At 38.4% G+C, this 24,348-nt stretch overlaps 3 protein-coding genes across 5 annotated transcripts in view; 1 reads left to right on the plus strand and 2 right to left on the minus strand.

The window, feature by feature from the left end:
• Positions 1-84: 84 nt before the first annotated feature.
• LOC112553467 (GMP reductase 2-like) lies at positions 85-6,895 on the minus strand. 2 transcript variants are annotated; one of them, XM_025220687.1, is made up of 7 exons: positions 6,765-6,895; positions 6,119-6,238; positions 5,207-5,290; positions 3,781-3,954; positions 3,278-3,466; positions 2,891-3,093; positions 85-2,610 (listed from the first exon to the last, which is right to left on the minus strand). In XM_025220687.1, exons 1-7 carry the CDS (start codon positions 6,849-6,851, stop codon positions 2,412-2,414), a joined length of 1,056 nt encoding a protein of 351 aa, XP_025076472.1. In that variant the 5' UTR covers positions 6,852-6,895; the 3' UTR covers positions 85-2,411. The 2 variants fall into 2 exon arrangements, with proteins under 2 accessions (XP_025076472.1, XP_025076473.1); XM_025220688.1 differs by lacking the exon at positions 6,765-6,895 and adding an exon at positions 6,513-6,672.
• A 65-nt stretch (positions 6,896-6,960) lies between these two features.
• LOC112553466 (cysteine desulfurase, mitochondrial-like) lies at positions 6,961-21,476 on the plus strand. 2 transcript variants are annotated; one of them, XR_003097055.1, is made up of 13 exons: positions 6,961-7,191; positions 7,873-7,961; positions 9,461-9,577; positions 9,777-9,914; positions 10,187-10,285; positions 10,530-10,623; positions 12,203-12,337; positions 15,610-15,767; positions 15,972-16,077; positions 16,330-16,411; positions 16,903-16,986; positions 17,873-18,023; positions 18,189-21,476. XR_003097055.1 is itself a non-coding variant. In XM_025220686.1 (13 exons), exons 1-13 carry the CDS (start codon positions 7,080-7,082, stop codon positions 18,250-18,252), a joined length of 1,368 nt encoding a protein of 455 aa, XP_025076471.1. In that variant the 5' UTR covers positions 6,961-7,079; the 3' UTR covers positions 18,253-21,476. The 2 variants fall into 2 exon arrangements, 1 of the variants encoding a protein (XP_025076471.1); XM_025220686.1 differs by having other exon boundaries at positions 17,934-18,023.
• The window catches only part of LOC112577285, a 40,358-nt gene continuing 35,302 nt past the window's right edge, over positions 19,293-24,348 (minus strand). The window contains 6 exon segments of the mRNA XM_025260336.1: positions 19,293-21,108; positions 21,296-21,382; positions 21,640-21,716; positions 22,804-22,857; positions 22,859-22,921; positions 23,819-23,916. Coding sequence (XP_025116121.1) covers positions 21,012-21,108; positions 21,296-21,382; positions 21,640-21,716; positions 22,804-22,857; positions 22,859-22,921; positions 23,819-23,916 — 476 coding nt within the window. The 3' untranslated portion in view covers positions 19,293-21,011.

Below are 24,348 nucleotides of genomic sequence, written 5' to 3' on the forward strand. Positions count from 1 at the left end.
ATTCATTTTCATCAATGTCAAACTGTTCCAAAACATTGTACATTGCTGAGAAAACCCAGTTAGATCTTTGAGCAGAAACACCAGAAATTTTCAATATATTTATTTCTCTCGCAATAAAATCACACTAAGCCTTTAGCCTCAACTGGTAATAGGTAATCTATCTTTGCATGTACAAATGACATTTTCATATCAAGACTAAATAGATTAAATAAAGCAGCTTTCACAGCAACAAATGCCCTTTCAGAGGAATGCAGTTTACACAGGGTATTAATTTGAAAGACGGTATACAATCCATAGACTGTGATGTTTTTCAGAAGAATGCCTGACTTTTGATCTTCAAAATTTAGTAAAAGTAATCACAGAAAGGTAGTCAAGCTGTCACATTTAGACGTAATACAATCTACACTGTCTTTTTGAGAAACAGTTTATTGGAATATCAGACCACCCTGGTGAAAAAAATCACAAACTAATATCCCTGGACTGCTGGCAGACGATTTTTTCCAGTTACATGTAACTGCTAAAACAAGGCATTAGACCACATAGCTTCCAGTTTATTCACATTTCAGATTTACTACTAAAACGAGGCATTAGACAACATAGCTTACAGTTTAGTCGCATTCATTGTTTAGGCTCCCCAAGACTAACAGCGGATCACTTCGTAAGAGGCTAAGCGTTAGTCTTGGCAGACAGACAGCAATCCACCTATACACATCCTTGAAAAAATGGAATTCTCCAGTCACAGCTGGAGAAAACAAGTTTGTTCATGAAAGCTGAGTGCACCAACTACATGGCCATGGTACACATTTGCATGCAGAAACACAAATCATAAAATATTTAAAAGATGTGTTCCTCTTAAAGGAAATCCCTAATGGAAATTTTTTTTACAGGACAGAGGTTGATCAGTAAGGGTAGTAACATGTGCAAAACATTGGTTTACATTTGATCTTTTTCAGGGGAACAATTTCATAGTAAAGTAAGATTTCCAACACACCTATTATTTCAAATACTCTCAAAAGTCTAGTAAATAAAACGTAATTTTAAAACCCTTAACAAGTTACGCAAAAACTTTAGCAAATTGTTTTGTGGAAAACCAGTAGTTAAATATAAACCAGTTGACAAACTTGTAAAAGACTACCACATAATATTCGCAGAAATAAGGTAAAAGCAGCATAAATAACAGCAAAGCACATACCGTAGACCATGAGCCATGAAATGTACAGCTCAAGGTAATTTCCTCCACTCCTCACCTTTGTTCTAAAATCTAAGCCACACCATTTGAGAGATAGCTTCACTTTGATAATCACAGGTCTTAAATTTTTCTAGAAGACAACATAAGGCATGTATATGATTTTAGAACACTTAGTGCAAAACTAAACAGTAAAATAAACCAAACTTTTATTTAAAGCCATTTTCCATTATGAAGCAATTCACTTAATTTAAATGAAGTGTATGTATTGGCTTCCTGATGTTTATATGCCTTCACACATGGTTAGGCATGTCATTAATGTAATTCATTAACTGAATTAATGAAGAATTGCAATATGGTTTCAAAAATGTCAATTTCACTACATGATAATGAAATATCTTGGACTGACACAACAAGCAGCCATGTATTACAATTAAAAAATCTCTGGAATTTGTAGTCACAGTTTACTGTATTATGTCTATGGTGAATGACAAATGTTCACAACATTCACCAGACACAATTTATATTTTCACCCAAAATGCTTACGTTACACGGGTAGGTTTCTCTCTTAAGATAATTAATATCACTGAAGCACCAAAAGAAAAAAAAAGCATTTCTAATAGTTAAAATGCTTATATCCAGCATAATCATTGCTGGACATGGTTTCTTTAAAACAGTGATGCAAGCCAGACAGTTTTTATTTGTTCTGATCTCCCTTGCAATGGGATGCCAAGCTGCAATCCTTTATAATGGTGTCCTTACATGTCCAAGAATAAACTACATTACAAAGCACCTATTTCTTTTTACCGTTTGCACTTAAAGCTACATGACTAGGTTTAAGAGATAACAGCATTACTGCTACATGTATTCTAAAGAATCATGGAACAATCAACAAATTGTAATATTTTTGTACAAAGTGAAAAATAGAAACAAGCAAACTGAAGGGTTGGGGGGGAGGGGGAAGAAGGAGCAGGAGGACTCCACTAGAAAAAAAGAAAAAAGAACCCAGGCAAAACTATACGAAACACCAGGATAAGCACTTGAAAGTTAAGAGCCAATCCTCAGGATATTACTGGATCATATCACTAAAATCTGCTTGCACAAGTCATTTGAGACAGACACAAAACAAAGCTAATACCACGGGAACAGTTACAGAATTTCAAAAGGATGCAGCAATGCATTGTAGAGTTACCAATAAAACACTGCCATGTGTGAGGGGTGGCTCTCAGTTTCCAGTGGTGTTTGGGGTGAAAACCTCATTCAGCTGCTGTGTCACACGGATAAAGGTGGTTCGGCGACTGAGCTCTTTCAACTTAGAGGCACCTACGTACGTGCATGTGGACCGAATTCCACCTAGGATGTCTTGAATGGTCTTCTCTACATCGCCACGATACTCTATCTCCACTGTCTTCCCTTCAGAAGCCCTGCCAGGGAACAGACCGAAAAGATCTTAAAAGCAAAATTCATCTCCTTATTTCCCATGGCAGTATCCATGCTAGGGGACATGCATAAATGCATACATATAGACACATGGAGATGCACACAATGACCTGTAATACGTGTGCACACACACAGATAAACACACTGACCTGTAATGCACACACAGACATATGGGGATGTACACACTAACATGTAATACACAGACACATGGGGATGTACACACTGACCTGTAATACACACAGACACGTGAAGATCTACACTGACCTGTAATCTGCAACACCTCCAGCATGCTTCTCCATAGCCATGGCAGAACTCATTCCATAGAAGAGCTTGAACTTTTTGCCATTTCGCTCAATAACCTCGCCACCTGACTCTGTATGTCCTGCAAACATGCCGCCTAGCATGACAAAGTCAGCGCCTGCCCCAAATGCCTTGGCCACATCTCCTGGGCATGTGCAGCCTCCATCCTGAGGAAAAAAACAAAACAAAAGCAATGAATATAAAATAACTTGTTCTATTGTCAAAAATGACAACTCTCTATCACAAAGCATGTTTATCAAGGGGAGAAAAAGGACAACTATTTATAGTAAAACACGTTTAACAAGGAAAAGAAGGGATAATTCTTTATTGTAAAATGTTTAGCATACTTACAGAAATAATATGTCCCCCTAAGCCATGTGCTGCATCAGCACACTCAATGACAGCACTTAACTGTGGGTATCCCACACCTGTCTTTCTGCGGGTGGTGCAGACAGATCCTGGGCCAATTCCAACTTTGATTACATCAGCACCTGACAAAATCAGCTCCTCTACCATTTCTCCAGTAACAACATTGCCAGCCTGAAAATGGATACAGATTGCGGAAAAAACACCTAAATGGAAAAACAATAATTTTGTGGACATCTGTTATAAGGAGACCTTTAAGCAACTACAACTAGAAAAAAACATTTGAAAGGAAACACTTTCTACTCCTCTCCCAAAACCTTCTATAGCTTCTTGTACATAGCTACCCTGTGCAAAACAATCACTCTTGCAGTAATTTAAAATCAAGTCTCTTCTTTTTAGCATCCCAAATCTTTTCATATGCTTGATGAATGATATCGAACAGAATTAAACAAGTTTTGTTTTTTCTAACCAAATGCCACATAACTTACCAAAATGGTATGGGAAGGGAACATCTTGCGAGCATCCCGTACAAACTGAACAAAATGCTCTGAGTAACCATTGGCAACATCAATGCAAATGTACATTACTTCTGGCACTGCTTCCAAGATGTACTTCAGCTTGCTCAGATCTCCTTCACCAATGCCAGAACTGGCTGCTACATACTGCCACATCAAAAATACCTTTTCTTTATGTGAGCACTTGGTACAAATATCCTTTCTTAATGAGAACAGTTGGTACAAATATCCTTTCTTAATGAGAACAGTTGGTACAAATACCCTTTCTTAATGAGAACAATTTGTAAAACTTCTTGCATTTTTATGATAAAATTTAGGTTTTGCAAAAATATTTGGAAAATGTTTTATTTGTTGCATTCCATCCTTCTCACTCAAATTTAACATTATACAATAATAATGGTGGTAAACCACAAAATAACACATAGAGAGTAGCATGTGTACAAACTATGTAAATACATAGAGAGTAACATGACATGTAGACAATTATGAATACATAGAGAATAGTATGATGTTGTTGTTGTTGTTGTGTTTGAAAAGGGAAAGTGCTTCCACCGTAAGGCGATTTCACACTGTGGGGGAGGGGGTAAGGGAGTTTAGGAGAGGGGAAGAGTTTGGAAAAGGGGGGAACCGGTGGTAAGATGGGAAGGGAAGGGAGAAGGGTTGCCATTCATGGTTGCCGTAGGAGTTGTCTACTGGTGCCTTTTACCATTTTAGGTGCTGCGCTTATGATGTCCTGGAGGCCTGCCAAGTCCGCAGTGGTGGTGAATTGTCCAGGTTACCAGATCCTCTTTGTTACCATATATCTATATCCTAGGCTTTTATTTAATTTAAGGTAATAAGCTTATGCTGCTTTTTTTTTTATTTTTTTAATAGTTTGGTTCTAGTGCCGATGGTCAAGCACCCGTCATGCAGTTTTTCCCTATGTAGATATATTTTTAAGGACTTACTCAGGGTTACCTTCAACCTGTTTATATGAGCTTAGCATGCGGGTGTATAGTATGATGTGTAGATGAGTCGATTATTATATAGAGAGTAGTGTGATGTGTACAAAATGTATGAATACATTGAGAATAGCATGATGTGTAGATGGGTTGATGAATACATAAAGAGTAGCCTGACGTGTAGACAATGGATGAATACACTAAGAGTACCCTATGCAGAAAATGTATGAATACATAGAGAGTAGCATATGTAGAAATGTATAAGTACACAGTGAGTAGTATGCGTACACAATGTATGAATGCATAGAGAGTTGTGTGATGTGTAAAAAATGTATGAATACATAGAGTAGTGTAATGTGTACAAAATGTTTGAATACATAATGTGTATATTGTAATGTGTACAAAATGATTTAATACAAAGAGAGTAGCATGAAGTGCAGAAAATGCTGCAGCCAAACCTTTATACTCTCTTTGTTCTGAGCAGCAAACTCCTTCCAGGCATCTACAGAATAGTGCTTGTGGATAGCAGTAAACACTTTAAACTGAAAAAAACAGCAGCAAATGATTATTTCATAACTGTATGATACACACACACATATGCATGGATAGATGTGCACAAATACACACATACATACATCAAGGGTTACTACAAAAGCTGAAGCTATTATTGTTATTACTATGAAGAGTTCTCATTGACCTGAGTGCTGGTGTATAACCTGGAGGTATGTCAGTTCGATTTCCACCAGACACAGCAAACCTCTCCTAGCTGATCCAGCTGCCAGTAAAGCGTACCTGACTCTACAAGGGGTTCGATATCCGTCAGGCCCAACAAACCTCCCTCAGTTGATCCAGCTGTCAGTAAAGGGTACCTGACAAAGGGTTAGGGAAGGTAACACAGAAAGAGAAATTGCCACCACCCTCACAAAGAAAGCTGACCCTTAGAAGAGTGGTTTCCATAACACATGACTCCCAAACAACTGAAAGAGTTAGAGTAACCACCTTTAACTTTTAAAGAACAAGAAATATTGCACTCAGTTTTGTTTCTAAAGTCCAAAAAGGCAGGAATCTCCCATTAATTTCTGAACAGCATATGTACAGCCTGTTGCGAGATTTGTTTTCATGTTACTATTTTTAAATGTTTCACGTAGGTTTTCTGAAAGGATTTATTTAAAAAACAAAACTTTAGCATGCATGTGGTTTAAAATTTCAGGACCCATTTCATCTAAACCCTCATGCTCAATATCATGGCAGCTTCTTCAAAATTTCAACTTTTGCTTTAGATAGTGCTATCTATAACTACTTGCACATTTTGTATACTGTATATTTGCTGCTGGTTATCTGCATATATTAGGTTAAAATAGATTACTAACCCGTGACAACTCTCTGGCCATTTCAAAGGTGCCCACCGTGTCCATGTTGGCAGCCATAACAGGGATGCCAGTGTAGGACTGACCTGAGTTTCGGAATGTGAAGGACCTTGTTAAGTCAACCTGTGAACAATGTGTGAACACTCTAGAACTGTTCTTTATTGAAAACAGCTAAACATAGTAAAATACAATATCAAAAAAGGTCAGTTAATATAAAAACAGTTAAACAAAAGTTTATAAAATTAGTTTCATGTGTTATGGTTAAGAAATCACATTATAACCCCAGATAATTCGATCAGTTAGTTGAATACATTAGATCTAAACATGCCATACTGAGCTATGATACAAAAACAAAAGGCACACAATATATGATGAGGGAACTAGTTTTAACACTCACAAATGACTAATGTAAGGCAGTCACGATATTTCTTTATTGTAGTTACTCTGATACTATTTATCTGCCATACGAAGCGTGTCAAAAACATGTTTGCCAAAGATCACCAGCCCGACTAATCATCTGAAACTTCTAATGGGCAAAGCTGCTATTGTGAAGTTTACGATACGTTAAAGGTGTGTGGGAAAATATCTTGATTTTTGCATAAGCTCAAAAGTTGCACATGAAGGACATCTTCAAGTCCATCTTGCTTACATCCGACCGGCTTCGAATGGTACTTCGTTTTGGTCGTACCAAAACATCCTTGAAATCAAGTTTAATATCACTGTCGATTCGTGGCATCCTTTCACTGAAGATAGAGCGGAAAAGCAAATTCAGAAAGCCCCTGAAGAGGTTAAAACTATATGAAATATCTGGCAGCCGGCGAATACAAGCAAGTAGACGCCGGAAGGGAAGCTACTCTGAGCGCGGAAGACAAGAGTTGTCGGTCTGCGAATGTCGTTGGTCCACAAGATCCACGATGTTTGTTCTCTTAATAAGCTGACGTAGTTAGCCGCGCAGAAGATCACCATGATGTTTAGTTCTGTTAGTAAGCCGTGTAGCCGGACATTTGGCGCGGCGCGTGTTTTCCTTCAAGACATCTGTGCAAGGAATCGTGTTAACCATGCCGCTGCAAGCACAGGTTATTATTGTTAAGTTATAGACTTAAAAAAAAAAAAAAAAAAGCTCGACGTCTGAGAGTTTAAACTAAATAGCGCTAATATTTCATACCTGCTAAGATATTTTTTTATTAGTTTCTGATTTTGGTCATTTACTTCATCTCTCATAGTTCAGTCATGTTCCGTCTTCAGCTGGGGAAAAAAATCTGCCTAGCATTAAGTTAAAAGGATAATTTTAAAAAAGTAGTAGCCTCTATGCACTGCCATGGATAAAACGTGTACAGAGTATGGACAGAGTTATTGAACGGATTGTGAGCTGTTAGATATCAAATCAAATCAAATCAGACTTTATTGTCTGTCGAGGAGACCCAAGACAGAAATTTTTCTTTTGCTCACAAGGGCAGGCATACATACTCATACAGACATTTAACACACACAGTTAGGAGTAAAGATACATTATCATGGTAGTTGGATCTCCGTCAAATGGTCAATGAAATTTCAATACCTTATATTTCTTTATATATTTTTTAAAAAATGCGTTGGCATTGCAGACTGCAACGAAATGTGTCTGAACTGCATTTTCGTCATCCTCCTAGTACTTTGTCAGTTAAGTTATATCATTCATATTAATTCATAATTTATTCATATCATTCGTTCAGTCAGGCATGCTATATGCACTTACGGACTACGTGATCTGTGTGCAGCCACTGTTCCTCAAGTCGCACCTCGTAAGGACATGCCTCCCAAAGACATGCGACCTCTGTACATGGATGCCCAAGCAACAACTCCTTTGGTGATTAGATATAGCAATAATGTCACCGTTTTTTTGTTTTTTTTTCACTGTATGAAGAAAGGATGTTAAATCTTGCAAGCATGTAGTCAGTTGCCTTCATTTTAGAAATTTAAATTGACTTAAGTCAAATGGTAAGTTGGGCTTTCTGACGTTCTGAATCATGCTGAAACAATGTTTCGGGGAAGCAAACTAATTGTTTACTTAAAATCAGGTCTAAAACAGAGGTCTGAGGTGATTCAAGTAGGCTGGGCTACTGTTGAGTTGTGCTGTCAAGTGATATATCTGAACTGCTGTGCATGAAAGCTGACGAGAATATTGGCATGAGAAGAGGATTAAGAGTGACTACTGCATGCTTTGATATGGCAATCATTCTGGAAGTAGTCAGGCCAACAATCTCAGTATGAAAAATGGAATATGCCATTGCAAAACAGAATTTACCTCTCCTGGTGTGAATTGTGTTGAGACCGGTTGTATTACTAGTTGAATTTAAACAAATCCTTACAGACAAATGAAGCCAGTGATATTCACAGCCTGCTTTTTCAAAGGTAGGACACAGCCAAGGCAAGTCCTAAGCTCTGTCTTTCCACAGATTGCTAGGTCTCTCACAGATTGCGAGCTATAAATGAAGGTCACACTGGCTAGTTGACAAAACAGCTAACACCATTGAAATATCTTTTGATACTTCTTGTCATATGTGTCAGTCGCTAAACTTTGGACACTACTGCAACATTGGTTGACACTTCAGGGCTTCTGCTTACGCAAAAAATTGCGTACAGTACGCAGTAAAAGTTCGGAGGACCCCTTCAATTTTCGTCAATGGGGTCCCCTCCAAAGTTGGGCAAAGAACAGGAACCCCTTAAAAATCTGAAGAAGGGGTCCCTGGGACCCCAAAGAATTTAGCCTTAGCAGAAGCCCTGCACTTTTTCTGTCCAATGTCCAACTACCAACTGTCCACTTAAGTCACTGAGAAAAGTTTGTTGTCTTTCACAAAAGAGTGCTAACATGTCTGCCTTCATAAATCATCCTGAAGGTATGTTTTAGATGCAATTGTAAGTAAAAGATTATTTTGCAACCAAAAATTTGGATGTAACATTAATCAGAAAGTTGGTATCAGTTTAAGTCATCTTATAGATTGACTTTTTTTTCCCCATTAAATAGCATATGATCCAGAATACACTCTTTTTTTAAAGTGTGGTGTGTCTGCCTGCCTGTTCATGTGTACATGTTTAATCATATCCAGACTCATGCAGCAGACTGCACATGCACACACATTCAGAGGTGAAGAAAACTTGAACATTGACCAAACTAAGCAAGATAGATTATGGTCTGATAGTCTTGGTCTACAGTCGGGTGGGCCACTGACCCACATGAATACATTAAAAAAAAATTTTAAGCCATTAATAGTTATTCTTTAAATTGAGACATTTTAATTAATAGGAAAACTAGTTTCTTGGTGTTTCCAGTGTTTCTCATATAACATTTAATGTGTGTCCTTAAAGGATCCAAGAGTTCTGGATAGGATGTTGCCATATATGGTCACTTATTATGGAAATCCTCATTCACGAACTCATGCCTATGGGTGGGAGAGTGAAGCTGCTGTGGAACTGGCTCGAAAGGTAAAATAATCTGTTAACAAAGAGGACACAGTACATACACATAGTTGCCTATTGATGAAGCGGACACGTTTGTGTGCATGTACACATTAATGTATGTGTGTAGAATGCATAAATGTCCATTTATTTGCATATTCACATTAATCATTTTTTTACTTGTATGCAAATTTTCAAACTTAAGTTTCTTTTTTATTGGATTCAGCATGTTGCTGACTTAATCAAAGCAGATCCTAAAGAGATTGTGTTCACCAGTGGTGCCACAGAGTCTAACAACATAGCAGTCAAGGGAGTGGCACATTTCTACAAGATTAAGAAAAAACATGTTGTCACTACCCAGATAGTAAGAAAATATTTCATCATATTATGTTTCTTTAACTCATAGAGCAAAAAAAAAAAAGAAAGTAAACCTATTTGTAAAAGCTTCTTTAATATTTTATGTCAGTTCTTCTTTCCTTGACATATCATTCTGTGGAACTATGCATGTTTTTTCATTTTTGTTAATGTTACATTATAATTATTGTGAACATTACATGATAAACTTAATGCAAGAAAAATGATGTTGAGGAAAAAGAACACACGATAAAGTTTCTTGGTCTATTTAAAAATTTCCAGGAGCACAAATGTGTCTTGGACTCATGCCGTGCTCTGCAAGCTGAAGGTTTTGATGTGACATATTTACCAGTGCAGAAGAATGGTCTTGTTGATGTCAAGGTTGGCCACTTAGTTATTTTTGAAGAATCCGCTTAAAGTAATGCACAGCAGAGTTGTTAGAAGAGAAAGATTTTTGTTCAAACATTAAGAATTTATTATGTCACATGTATTTATTGTGCCTTCGCAGTGTAAATTTTTTACTTTTTAAGTTAGAGTATGATTTTTTAAAATTGTGTGTATGTGTCTGATTGGGGTGGAGAATGGGCGAGGTGAGACTTACATGCATACTGATAACATTTCGAAGGACTTGGAGAAGGTACTGCGACCAGACACATCCCTGGTATCCATAATGTTGGTCAACAATGAGATTGGTGTGCGGCAGCCTATTGAAGAAATAGGTTTGTATATCAAATGTATTCATCCATTTATTTTATGATCTTTATGTAAGTCCAAGAAGAAAATTACTGTTTGAATATAATATATAGATATTTGATATGTCTAAATGATGTAGGTAGCGGCAGTCAAAATTGTACTTCCTGTATATCACTTTGAAATGTGTTTTTCTGTGATGTGTACATAAGCACAAGGTAAACAAGGAAGGTTCTATCATTGCTAGAAGCAGAGATACACTACTTCAAAGGCGTGAAGTTTGTTTTCATCACATTTTGAGAATTTCTTCCCAGCAAACTTGACATTTTTTTAATGACAAGTGAAAGTAACAATGACAACATTTTGCAACTAAAGGTTGCTCCTAGTTCAGACAAATGAGATCATTGCCTATGTCATTTCACCTTGAGCATATTTGAGGGCTTTAAAAACAAAAGTAATGCACTATTGCATCTCCAAAATGACAAAATCTACAGACAACGGCAAATACTTTGTACTCAATTTTTCTAGGTTTACTGGTGTCCACATTGTTTGTATCCATAGCCCTAAAGCTTAATAATTCTCTAATTTACTAGGCGCAAAAATGTGGAATTAACATATTGTTAGAAACACCTGTGTCGCGAACTCCAGGGAATGAGTACTCAAAAAATAGTCAGAAGGTTGCAATTGCCGTTGCCTCGGGCTAATTACACTCTAGATCAGACCTGGGCAAACGCCGGCCCGCGGGCCGGATCCGGCCCGCCTCCTGTCTCTGACCGGCCCGCCCGCTGGCCGCCCACCAGTAAATATACTATGTATACAGTATTGGGTAACACTGAGTTAACTATATTAGTCTGGCCCTCTAGAACCATCCCAGTTTCTCATCCGGCCCTCTAGAACCATTCCAGTTTCTCATCCGGCCCCTTGGGAAAATTAATTGCCCACCCCTGCTCTAGATCCTTCTACCATCTCATGTTGATATTTACTGTGTACGCATAACACTTACACTAAATTGCAAATTAATACTCAAGAGTTGTTACACATCAATTTACAAAAGATAGAGTACTTCAAATTCCAATTATGGCTTGTTCTCTAAGAGTCCCGTTAAAACTACTCATGGCTAAGCCAGGTATCACCAGTCACTACCTTTACTACACACACCACACAGGCTCGTTTGGCACACACTCGCCACTTATCTCTTCACACAAAAGTCTCCTGCCACATGGAGGGCCCTCTGATGATCTTGGCGTCTGGGAATCCTGATGTCACTCCGTCGATCGTTGCTGCCTCTTTCACGAGCACTGAGCGCTGTTATTTGTGAAGACATTACATAATCTTTATAAGTGGTGCTCAGCATTAAATTTTCCAATGGTACTGTTTTCACTTTGTCAAAAAAAAAAAAAAGGTGATATTATGTACTAAAAAAGCAATTAAAAAACACCGTGTTTCGGGCTCTTTTATAGGGTTCAGTGTCTGTTACTAGGGAACTGCTGCAACCTAAATGATGTGTTAATGCTGCGTCATTATCTGTGTGCTTATGCAACAGACTGGCATAATTTATGTGACAGTTGTAACTGTCAAATGTAAAGAGTTTGAAATATGTCTGTACAGGAAAACTGTGTCGTTCCAAAAATGTGTTTCTCCACACCGATGCTGCGCAGGCAGTAGGAAAGCTGCCCATTGATGTCAATGCCATGAACATTGACCTCATGTCCATTAGTGGCCACAAGCTCTATGGGCCTAAAGGTGAGGCTTTCTTGATACTAGCTCTTGTTGAATCTTTTCTGCACTTCCTTGCCATTACTTTCAAGAATTCAGTTACATGGAATTCTGTAGGTGTTGAACATCTAGTTCTGTTGAAATCATTTAATATACCAATCTTTAGATAAAGTCTTGTTCATGCAAGCACTTTTAGAGTTAAGGTATATAAAGGGAAAGTGCGCTAAGGGCATTTCTGTTTGATATCAAGAGTTAAAAAATCAGAAGTCCACACAACAAGAAAGAAAAACAGCACAAGGAATGGCTGACTTTAGGGACCTGGCAAAAGATAAAGGAAAAGAAAGAGCTGAAGTAGAAAAGTAGAAAGTCAACCAATGTCAAAACCAGCAGGAAAAAGAAGAGCTCAGGGGGGGAATTGGTGTTTTACGCCGTGTCAGCAACTGAGGCTATATTACGGCAAGCAGATGCCACGTGCAGAGAAAGAACAGCGTGCCCGAGACGAGAAATGAACTCAGGGCAGCCAACCTTCACTGTATTGGTGACAGGTGCTAACCGTTGCGCCACCGGACCAAGAGCTCAGGGCAAAGTACTGGGAGATGAACCGAGAAGTGAAGAAGAGTGCAAGAGCTGACAAGAGACAGCTCGCACACTGTGTGGCAGAAGAGGCAGAACAAGCAGCCGGGCTAAATAACACAGAGATACTATAAGACATTACAGGAATTCTGTCAGGAAGGAAAAACACCAATGCATGCAGGCCAGTAAAGAATAAGAATGGCAGCGTAATTACCGGGGATACAGAACAAAGATCTCGCTGGGCAGAATACTTTGAAGAAATACTGAACTGACCACCACCAACAACCACTTTGTGAGATTGCTGCAGATGCAGAGCAGCTCCAAGTGAACACCAACCCACCAACCAAGGAAGAAATCATCAAGGCCATCAAGTCCTTGAATTCTGGCAAGGCGGCAGGCCCAGATGGCATTCCTGCAGAGGCACTCAATGCAGACCCAACAGCCACAGGGGAGATGCTACACCCCCTGCTGTAGAAAATTTGGGAGCAGGAGCAAGTTCCAGCAGACTGGAAGCTTGGTTACCTAGTAAAGCTACCCCAAAAAGGTGACCTGACACAGTGCAGCAATTGGCATGGGATAGCGCTGTTGTCCATTCCCCGACTTTGCAGATGACATCAGCCTGTTGTCCCACAAGCAACAACATGCACAGAAAAGTTCACGGCTCGCAGAAGCAGCAGCGATGACTGGACTGACAATCACCATCATGAAGACAGAGGTAATGTGGGTCAACAGCAAGCAAGAAGCCCCATTCCAACTACATGGGGAATGTATTACAGAGACTGACCGTTTCACTTACCTTGGCAGCATAGTCAGCAAAGGAGGAGATGAAGATGTAAGAAGGCGAATAAATAAAGCCAGGCTTACATTTCACAGCCTGCGACCTATCTGGAACTCCAAGGCATTATCTCTACACACTAAGATCGGCATCTTCAACACAAATGTAAAGTCAGTCCTTCTGTATGGATCTGAGACATGGCGTGTGACAAACACCATCACCAACAAGACTCAGACATTCGTCTGTGTCACATCCTCAACATCAGATGGCCCGAGAAGATCTCCAATACAGACCTGTTGGAGAGAGCCAACCAAAAACCTGCCAGCCAAGACATCAAGAAGCGGAAGTGGAGCTGGATCGATCACACCTCGTGAAAGCCGGCCGACAATTTAACAAGACAAGCTCTGGGCTGGAACCCACAGGGGAGCCGCAGGGTTGGGAGACACAGACAGATGTGGAGGATATTGGTCCACAGCAAGGCGGAGGCAGCTGGCATGACCTGGTCCCAACTGGAGAGGGACGCCCAGAACCAGATCTGATGGCGGGGTGTAGTTGCAGCCCTATGCTCCACTGGGAGTGAATAGAAAGAAGAAGACACAACAATTGTGAAATAGAGATTCTTTAATTATTTGAATCTCCCCTCATGTCAGATGCTGGAAGGTGCTAGAGCAGTGTTTCTCAAAGTGTGGTCCATGGACCACTAGTGGTCCGCGGGCATAAGTCAGGTGGTCCGCGGCTGACAGTCGTCATATGTCAGCAAAGTGATGTTTAAAGTGATGCATTCCTCGCATTAACATTTTAATTACAAATAACGAGGTACATAGTTTTATGTCAACTTTTTACTATACTACTGTCACAGAAGGACATTTAGTTTTGAATTGTAATGAAACAAATGCGGCAATTTAAATTTGAAATTCATAGTACAGACTGATTTTTAGGCCTTGGTGGTCCGCCATGTTTTTTTACTTAAGCCTTGGTGGTCCGCCATAGCTTTTACTTAAGTAAAGTGGTCCGCGGTCCGAAAAACTTTGAGAACCACTGTGCTAGAGGATGGAAGAAAGGGCAAAAGAGTCTACTCGTTTGATTTTTTTCCCCTCTCGTTTTGATTGTATCTGTAAAAAAAATATGTAAAAATATATTTAAAACATATTTTGTTTTAATTGTACAAAAATTGGTAAAATAAATTTTTTTCCTTAGGTCTCAGGATTTTCGTTACAAGATAAGAGTGTGTGGGACCTCAGGGTGTTCCAAGAGTGCCCCTCACACTTTTATATTTTAAGTTGTTTTAAATAAAATCACAAGACCTAAGGAAAACAATTATTTTAACCCTTTTCAGTACATTTTAAATAAAGGTTTTTTTTTAATTTACTAATTTATTTTAATCGTTTTAGTCTCTTATTTTGTTGTTGTTCTCAAATCACAAACACTTCTGGGCTTAAGTCTCAGACGATAATTTTCTCTTGCACTTTTGCCTGTGCTGCTGCAGGTGTATTTTTCTTTGCGATGCGGTTTCACCCATCTGTGTTCTCTCTCTTGCCAAAGGGTCGAGCATCATCAGTATGACTATTGTTAATCTAGCATCTGACTGAGGGGCCACAGTCTCTTTCCACACACATTCTGCATGCCAGGGTTTATCAAATTTTTTTTTCGTTGTTTGACAGCCACGGGAAGTTTAACAGCAAACATTCACACGCATGGTTCTGCATGGCAGCATTTATCAATTCTTTTGTTCTCATCCAACTTCACTACCTTTTCACAGGCCGAATTAGGGGAAGTAACTTATAGCTTTTGAGTCTAGGAGCAGTAGTTACCTATCTCCCCTAATTCGGCTTACAAAATTAACACAAAATTATTTTACTACTTGTGGACTGCTGGAAATGATTTAAGCATGCACTCATTTGATTTCTCACTTTAGAAGGTTTGCAGTGTTGATTTTTTTTTTAAATATCAGGTGTAGGAGCATTGTACGTTCGGCGAAGACCTCGTGTGCGGGTGGAAGCTATACAGAGTGGAGGTGGTCAGGAGAGGGGAGTGCGCAGTGGCACAGTACCTACACCTCTTGTAGTGGGACTGGGTGCCGCATGTCACCTGGCTGCAAAAGAGATGGATGTGAGTTGGGTTAGGAAGTTTGACAGTTGTATGAAAAAGTCATCAGTATCTTGTTCAGAAGGGAAAGGATAATTTATATTAAAAAAAAACTTGCTCAATCAGATCTAAAAAAAAAAAGGGGGGCGGAACTGTTAAGAACAAAATGTTCATTTTACAGTTTAATGCCAAACACATCTCCCATTTGTTAAAATGTTCATTTTACAGTATGATGCCAAGCGCATTTCCCAGATGTCAAAGCGACTTGTTGACCGCATCATGGCTGAGTGCTCCCATGTTGTGCGTAATGGGGACCAAGACCATATGTATCCAGGTAAATCATTTGTAAGCAGGTGTAAATTTCCAGGTAAACACTAACATTTACAGAGCTCAGATTTGTACCCATTTTCTGTCTTTTTCTTTGCATAACATTAATAAGCTAGTGTTTTTCAGTTGATGTCAGCAATGGAAAGTTACTGCTTTAACTATATTCTGCAAATAGTGAAACAATTACAATACACGTTAGACGGTTAGAGTGTCTCTTCTTATAGTTGGTCATTATTTCTTTTGTCTTTTTGTGAGCCAGGTTGTGTAAATCTGTCATTTGCATATGTGGAGGGTGAAAGTCTGCTGATGGCACTCAAAGATGTGGCTTTATCATCTGGAAGGTGAGAAAATTCAATACAACATGTGAAGTATGCTACGGTCGAGAAATATAATTGTCAAGCTTTTTGTGGCATTTTATCCTACACAACTTTTATATTGTGCCCCCACCCCACCCCAAAAAAAGAGATAATGAAAAAGTTTACAAACGATGAGATATTTTTTAAGAAAGAGAAAATAGAGTTTCATCTATTAATGTGTGCAACATATGTGAATCTTTAAATACATTAACATGGAAATTAATCTTTCATTGATATTGAAAATATTTCATCTGTCATTTAAAAGAGTGCTTTGAAATAATTATCAAATTATAAAACCTACAAATCAAAATAATGTCTGTAAAGAGTTGCATTCCAAGAAACACTGCTGTAGAAAACCACAATGAGGGAACCAAAGAAAGCATTGATGTTAGACTTTGCACTGTTGTCATGGATCATGAGTCAAGCACCTGAACAATTAGGGATTCCTACTTTCTTAAAATCTGCAATATGTACAGTGCCTGCACCTCAGCTTCACTGGAGCCATCGTACGTGCTGCGTGCTATTGGGGCCGATGAAGACTTGGCTCACTCTTCCATTAGGTACACTAAGTTTTTTGTTTTAAATTAATGCAAGGTGGTATAGAAATGTTTTTATAAGGCAGTTTGCAGCTTTCTGATAAAAGGAAACAGTTTAAAACTTTATAATTCAGTAAAGCCTGCCATATTTGGACCTTCTGACTTACACCTTCTCTTTTGAGACACTTTTAGGCTGCATAGATTGATTGTCAATACAAAATGACCTTTTATTTGCAGACATAAGCAGGTTGTGGATACAGTAATTTTAGAGAGAAAAATTTGTCCTTTATCTGTTGTGAATGGACAGTTTGCTTTAGTTTCATGGTAAATAGTCAAATAGTGTAATAGTATTGGTCAACATTGTTTGTGATGGCCTGAGAACACTTTTTTTTTTCAGTTGTCATACATAGGTATCATATACATGCGAGAAATGTGTGAAGAAACCTAAAGGGTTTTGCAACTCTAATTTTCCTTCCACAAAGAGTTATTCCAGACTTACAAAAAATAAATAATAAATAAAACCTTCCATTTGAACCAATATCTTTTTAACTTGTAGCATCTGTTACATTTTTGTGATACATTTATGCATCTCTGAATAATAGCATATACACCTTTAATGGATAAACTGCATGTACACTGCTACACTTGGATGAGTTATAAAATTGCTCTTACACTCTCCCATAACTGTCTTAACTATACTATTCCTGACTTCAAAAATGATGAAACATTAAACAGGAAGACACTTGTCTTGGAAGGCAGTTTTTAGTAGAATGGAGAGTATCCTTACATTGCAGGTTTTGCTGTATTTGTGTTGCTAAAGTCTTGTGACTGTAATACAAAGCTGTAAAGCACAAAGTAAATCTTACCATATATCACCTGTGGATCTCGTTCACTTGTTAAAAACATCAAGTGTAAGGACTCAGAGGGATTATGTACTTATGCTGATGATGCTATTATCTGGTGACACCAAGATTTGGCATTGGACGCTTCACCACAGAAGAAGAGATTGATTACACAGCAGAAAAATGCATCCAGCATGTCAAGCGGTTGAGGGAGATGAGGTGGGTGAAACTCTAGCAGTTATATATTCGTACATTAAATTCTGGCAGTTATTTATTCTTACAGTAAACTCTAATAGTTGTTTTTACAGTGAACTCTGGTAGTTACTCTTACAGTAAATTCTGGCAGTTATTCTTACAGTATTACATGTTGCTGCTGCTTTCCAGTCCCTTGTGGGAAATGGTGCAGGAAGGAGTAGATCTGAAGACTATCAAGTGGACTCAGCACTAGACAGACAGGAGTGAGCAGACTTCACAAGATGAGCAGCAGTTGGAGGAGCTGCATGTGATTATGGAGTTGTAGGACCTGTTATGGTGCTGCTCACAATTGTTAGAGACTCTACAACATTAGGAATTTTTTAATTCAACACTTTTCTTGCTGTCTTGCCATGTGGAACCATGTGCTGGAGAGGGTTTATGTGGGAATGAGAATAAGCTTACTTACACAACTTGGTAGCTTCCAAAATAGGACCTTGAAATGGGTTAGGGTTGACCATAATGTTGACATTGGTTAACTATGTTGTTATGAGTTAGGGTTATATACCTAGTGATGATACTCTGAAACCTTGAACATTATTTTTCTTCACTTCTGCACTCATAAATAGTAACACAAACCAATTGTTTTGATCTTTTGGATTTCATGATACTTTTTTGAGTCATTTAACAGTACTAGAGTTTAAATATTACTGAAGTAATACACCCTCACCCAAAATGTTAATTCTGAGTAAGCTAAATTAACTTATCGCTGGCCATTACAACTCATTAGTACATTTAAAGTACAATGCAAGAATGAAAGTTTGAAATCTTGTACTTAGCAGCGTCTTTGTTGTCTTACACTTAATTTTTTTGTTTGATGACAGTACAGGGTCAAGAGAGAATACTCTTACAAAACATGACATTCAGTGAAACTATTTCACAAGGTACCTGATACTGTAGCATAAGATACATTTTATATTTCTTGCTGAGACCTTTTGTGAATTTGTATTGATACAAAATGTTTACCAAAATACTGTGCCAATGCTGGTTGGTGTCTTCTCAAAGTTAACTCCTGGTACCATCAAATGTGTATTTTTGGGGCTGTTTTTTTATTATTTTCTTTTTCATTTTCCTTTTTGCCTTTTTATGTAGCATTAGATCCTCAGCATGTGAAGGAGATGTCTCATTTTGTGTCTGTGTGGGGTGGGAGTTCTTGTAAGTAGCAGTTTTAGTAAAGCTAATAAGTAATTGTAATAGATCAGTAAATCTGTATTTTCATTTTCTATCCCTCTTCTCTTTTTTTTTTTCTTATGTGTAGTCAGCAGGCATCATCATTACAATGCAGTGGCAGTCTCACATTTATTCCACAAAATCCACACCCATATTCACACATGCATACAGTATTAGTATGAAAACTAAGACAGTTTAGTTTATCACCTTTCACAACCCCTAAGTATTTGAACTGAAAAGCAATTTTCATTGGTCCATTGTTGATGGTAACCTGCTGTACTGTCAGTCTTTTCCTGATGACATTCAATACTGTTTCATTACTCACATTCAATTCTAAATAATTGTTTTCGCACCAAGTGACAAATGGGTCTATATTAGGTTAGTATTCAGAAGCTTCATTATGAGAGATGCACCCCATGAAGGCAGTCATCAGAGAACTGATGAAAATGATAGAAATGTTTTAAAGTCTATGGGCTTATTTGTGTTATATTTTGAAGCCCATGGGCTGATGTGTATGATGTGAGTAAAAAGGTGATTGTATAATTCCTTGAAGTGTCCTAGTGAATGTATGGATGGTGCTGGAAGAAATTGCAAGAAAAAGATGCTATAATGTTTTGTTGGTCTTGTTTTGCACAGAAATCAAGAAGTGCTCCAAATATTTAAAAATTGGTACATGCTCAACATTTTTTTATTATTTTTAAATGTTCAAATTCCAGGCTTATTTTCTTAAATATAGCAAGAGTTGTGTGTTTGGTTGTGAGCTATAATAAAGGAAATCTTCAGTAAACAAAGGCTGATTACTAAACTTTAGTAATTCATTCCACACTTTTCTTTTTTTCTTGCTAACTCTCAGTATTCAATTTGATTGTGTTATTCAGGAGCTTTTTATTTCACTTATGAAAAGGAGGCTATCAAAATCTGTACTGTTAGCATGGTATGGTATGGCGTGAACAAGATAACCAACAATGTTGTCATTATTTTTATTAACTCAAAAATTTACTAAGTGTGGAGTTTTCAACAGCAAACACTAACAACCAATGAACAAGTGCAAAACATTAAAGTGTGTATCTTAGTATCTTAGATTTGTGAAAAATCAGTGTAATAGTTAAAAGTGTGCTAGTTATCACATATAAAACAAATATTTGTTTTAGGGATAGATAATATCAACAGTGGTCTGTTTGCACTGTAGTACATGTAGAGGAATATAACCAGCAGAGGAATGCTGTCACAGCGATGTAATTGCATGAATTCTCTTTCAGAGTTTTAGTGCAGTCAGTGAGTGTTAAGGTATGCCATAGGATTTTGATATGGTAAACAATCGATAAATGAGTGTAGATGTGTTCTACATGGATAGAGTCAGGTTTATTCCTTCATGAAAAACTAAAGACCAGCACATTTTCAGCAATAGAGATAATAGAATTAAGTTGAAAATAGTTTTTTGTTTTTGGTAACGTGTCGTCAGCTTTCTTTTCATTATGAGCCATTGTTATTTCTCTACACTCCAGTTCAGTCTATAAAAGTTATTGTCTTATGGTTTAATAAGTTTGAAATTGCTGCAGTTTAATCAGCCAATAAAGGTCTGATTATTCAGTTTGACTGAGGCATCAAATGATATGTACTTTTTGGTTAGCTTTTTTTAGCTCCTCATTGCTTAGGACACTTTATCAAGTACAAAAGTTTGACACCATGTGCAGAATTCCACTCGGAAATGATATGTTATTGATATATATATATTACACACAATATGTAAGTATGCAAGTATTATTGAGAACATGGTGCATTTCTTTAGACACAGTGTCCAAGCGTGCAAACATTGTTGAGAACATGGTGTGCTTCTTTCACTCCCTTAGAGGCAGCATGGTGGATCAGGCGGTGTGACTCTCTGGGGATAGAAACAGAAGTATAGAATGTAATCATTGTGTCCAGACAGTTAAATTGAAACACTGATCTTATAGGGTCTTAATCATTTTGTCATTATACCCTCTTGCTTACCATGCTTACGTTGGAGTCACACCTGCTGAGGACTTACCTTTTGTAAAAGGTTAAAACAAAGGTGTCAAGGCACTAACCCTGGCTTAAGGTCAGTCTGGTAGCCTTTCAAGTGACCAATAGCCAAATTATAAGCAGCATGTGGATGTCCCTGGTCAGCAGCTTTCCTGCAAACCATGCCTGAGGTTATGATTTTTTATAAATTGTCAGATCCCAAAATGTCAAAACTTTTAGGTGACAATAAATCTGTATGACAACATCTTTGATTTGTCCAGTGTGTAATACTCTATTTTCAGAGTGAGGTGTGGTTCATTCATCACATTATTCATACTAGCTTTCACAAATCTATAAGAAAAAGGGGGAACTGCAAAGGCTGAAAAGAAAAGCTTCCCCAAGATGGTTTAAAAATAGTCTATAAGCTCACCTGAACCACTCCATGGCCTTGTCTGCATGTTTCTCTACACCAACACCTGTAATGCATGCAAAATAATTTGTCAACAGCTGCAAGCCACCGGCTGATGAACAAATAGTTCAATTTCAACTGTTTACCAAAGAAACTTCACTGCAGAAGAACTGAGGCATTCAGTATACCCGCACGTAAGGACTTACTACTACTCTTGGAAGCTGGTTCATTCCAATCCTAGAGTGAAGAGGCACAATAGCCTGTATTTTGCTGTCTTGGACTGCTGCACACCTTCCTTTAAAAACTGTTTAGTGGTAAGCAGGAAATCTGTTGGCTATTCATTTACATTTTTTGGCTGTCGGGGATTGGTGTTTCAACTGCCGTTATACAAGAATAGAGGTAAGCACTAAATCAGATAATTTACGTGGCTACTGGTACCTCCCTGTAAGCTGTTTACCAACACTTGTATAGTGAAAAGAATCATTAGGCATTTGTAATCCAGGCCTTGTAATTGTCCAACCTAAAAAAAAGGCGAAAATCTTTCTGGTAAGGATTGGGATTCTGCAATTGGTAATCTTCCAAAAATTGAAGATGTAGATTAATGGATCAGATATAGTAGATTTTGTTCTTATTACTGAAAGGACTCCTTCTTTACTACCAATCTCTACCAGTAGTCTTGGTATCAAAAGGTCAGTTTGCCAGCCTATTGGTTCAGTCTCATTCCACTCTTCTTTGACTAAGCAAGCCATTTGGGAAATTCACTTTGAAGTGTTTTTACTTATTGAGCTCTGATGGGGCAGATGATTTATTACACACATCAGCCTCTATTGAATGATTTTTTTTTAAACATTGTAGGATTATAGACATTCTCTGTTTTGTTACACATCAAAGTAGTTGTGATAACTCATGAAAACAGTATTAAATGTCGTTATATTAACTTTAGTTAACACATTCTATGTTGTATCTTCTTTATTTCTTTCTCAGTTCATGATGTTTAATGCTTTATTTAACTTTGACCGGCTTCACTATGAGGTGTAGGTCTGAAATGTAGGTCTATAAACATGAAGGTATAAAGTGATGTGTAACATGTCTAAATATCAATTTCTGTTGAGAATTACAGCACTTGAGTCATTTCAAATACTGAGAGAAAGGCACAGGTACTGACCATGCAGTAACGCTGTCCACCTGATGCTGGGCCTCTGAGTATCCCAGGTGGGCATAACCATGAGTGACATGAAAAATGAACATATTCAAAGTAGTAGTAGCAGTACAGTGCTGCTGCCACAGCCCCACACAATGACAACTGCCTGAAAATAGGACAGTACACATCAGCCCATTCACTTTATGGAAAGTATTACTGCAACATGTAGAACTTCTTCAAGAAGGCTTGAAAAAAGAGTTTCAACCATGTTTACTTTGTAGTGAAGCAGATAAGGTAGTATGTAATCTACCACAACTGTCGATTCTTGTGGGTCTTAGTATTAAAGAATTCAAGTCTTGCTCTTTGTCATCATTTTTACCTTTCAGTTTAGGGGTGTGCGTGCACATGCAGGCATAAGACTCGATTAGTGTTAGGAATAGACAGATCTCTTCCTTGAAATGCCTTGAAGAACCAGCATGAGAGACCTTCCCCAAAAGGGATGTTTTTGACCCAGTATTTAACATCACAAAAGCAGGACTAATATGAACGAAGTACTTGGTATAAGCCTGATGTTATGGTAGTGCTAGACCCTGTTCCTGGTTCAACTGTGTTCTTGCCTGTTCTTCCGATAACTGTTCCACAGAGGGGTAAGGCTCATGATTGATTCTTTGTCTTCCTAGACTTTTTGGTACAGAGCACAAAGACTTCTCATCTCCACTTTGCTGGAACAGCTCAACAAGGACGTTGACAAAGCCAATTCTACGGATGTTCATTAAACTATTTTGTCCGTTGCTAGCTTCTAAAATTGATGTGAGCAAACATTGCATCTGATACATTTCCAACTAAAACACAGAGTAAAGAAACAAACTTCTATGTCAAGCTGACTCCAAGCTTTTATCCAATCAGAATCTGTTAAAAATCTACTGAACACATTTCTTCACAAAGTCGTCTAACTTCCAACTGGATAAAACGTGTATTTACAGTTTACATTTTTCTTTGCAGACCGCGTACAAATTTCGTTTAGAAAAACAAAACTGAAGAATGAAGAAATAATCTGACCTCCAGCACTCGTATGTACCATGGGTCGGGTTTCTTCTTGCGGGCCAAAAACACTTTGCCTGTGTAGGGTGGCCCTGTCACCTGCTCACCCTTCTGCGCTGGTCTTCATCGCCAGGTTCTGTCAGCAGCCTCTGTCGCAGCTCGCTCTTGTCAGACGCCATTCCACACACGACTACAATGGACGACCGAGGGCCCACCGCTCATCGGATTGTTAGCGGCCCGAGCTTTTACCTGGCCAGCCAGCAGGACGCTGTCACCATGGCGACGTGCGCGCACCCGTCATCTGATGCAGGATCTCGTGATGTACGTTAGGGGCGCCCGCTAGTGTAGAGGTTCAATCACTCGCTTGCCACCACTGCAGGGAGAAAGTCAGGGTTCACATCTTGTCTCGGGACACTGTGTATAACACTTTGTTTGCAGTTGAAGTGGCAGTCACAGCTGTAGTTCATGCGGCAGTCACAGCTGTAGTGCATGCGGCAGTCAGCTGTAGTGCATGCGGCAGTCACAGCTGTAGTTCATGCGGCAGTCCC

The sequence above is a fragment of the Pomacea canaliculata genome, linkage group LG12, assembly GCF_003073045.1.
Source record: "Pomacea canaliculata isolate SZHN2017 linkage group LG12, ASM307304v1, whole genome shotgun sequence".
Classification (NCBI taxonomy): Eukaryota; Metazoa; Mollusca; class Gastropoda; order Architaenioglossa; family Ampullariidae; genus Pomacea; species Pomacea canaliculata.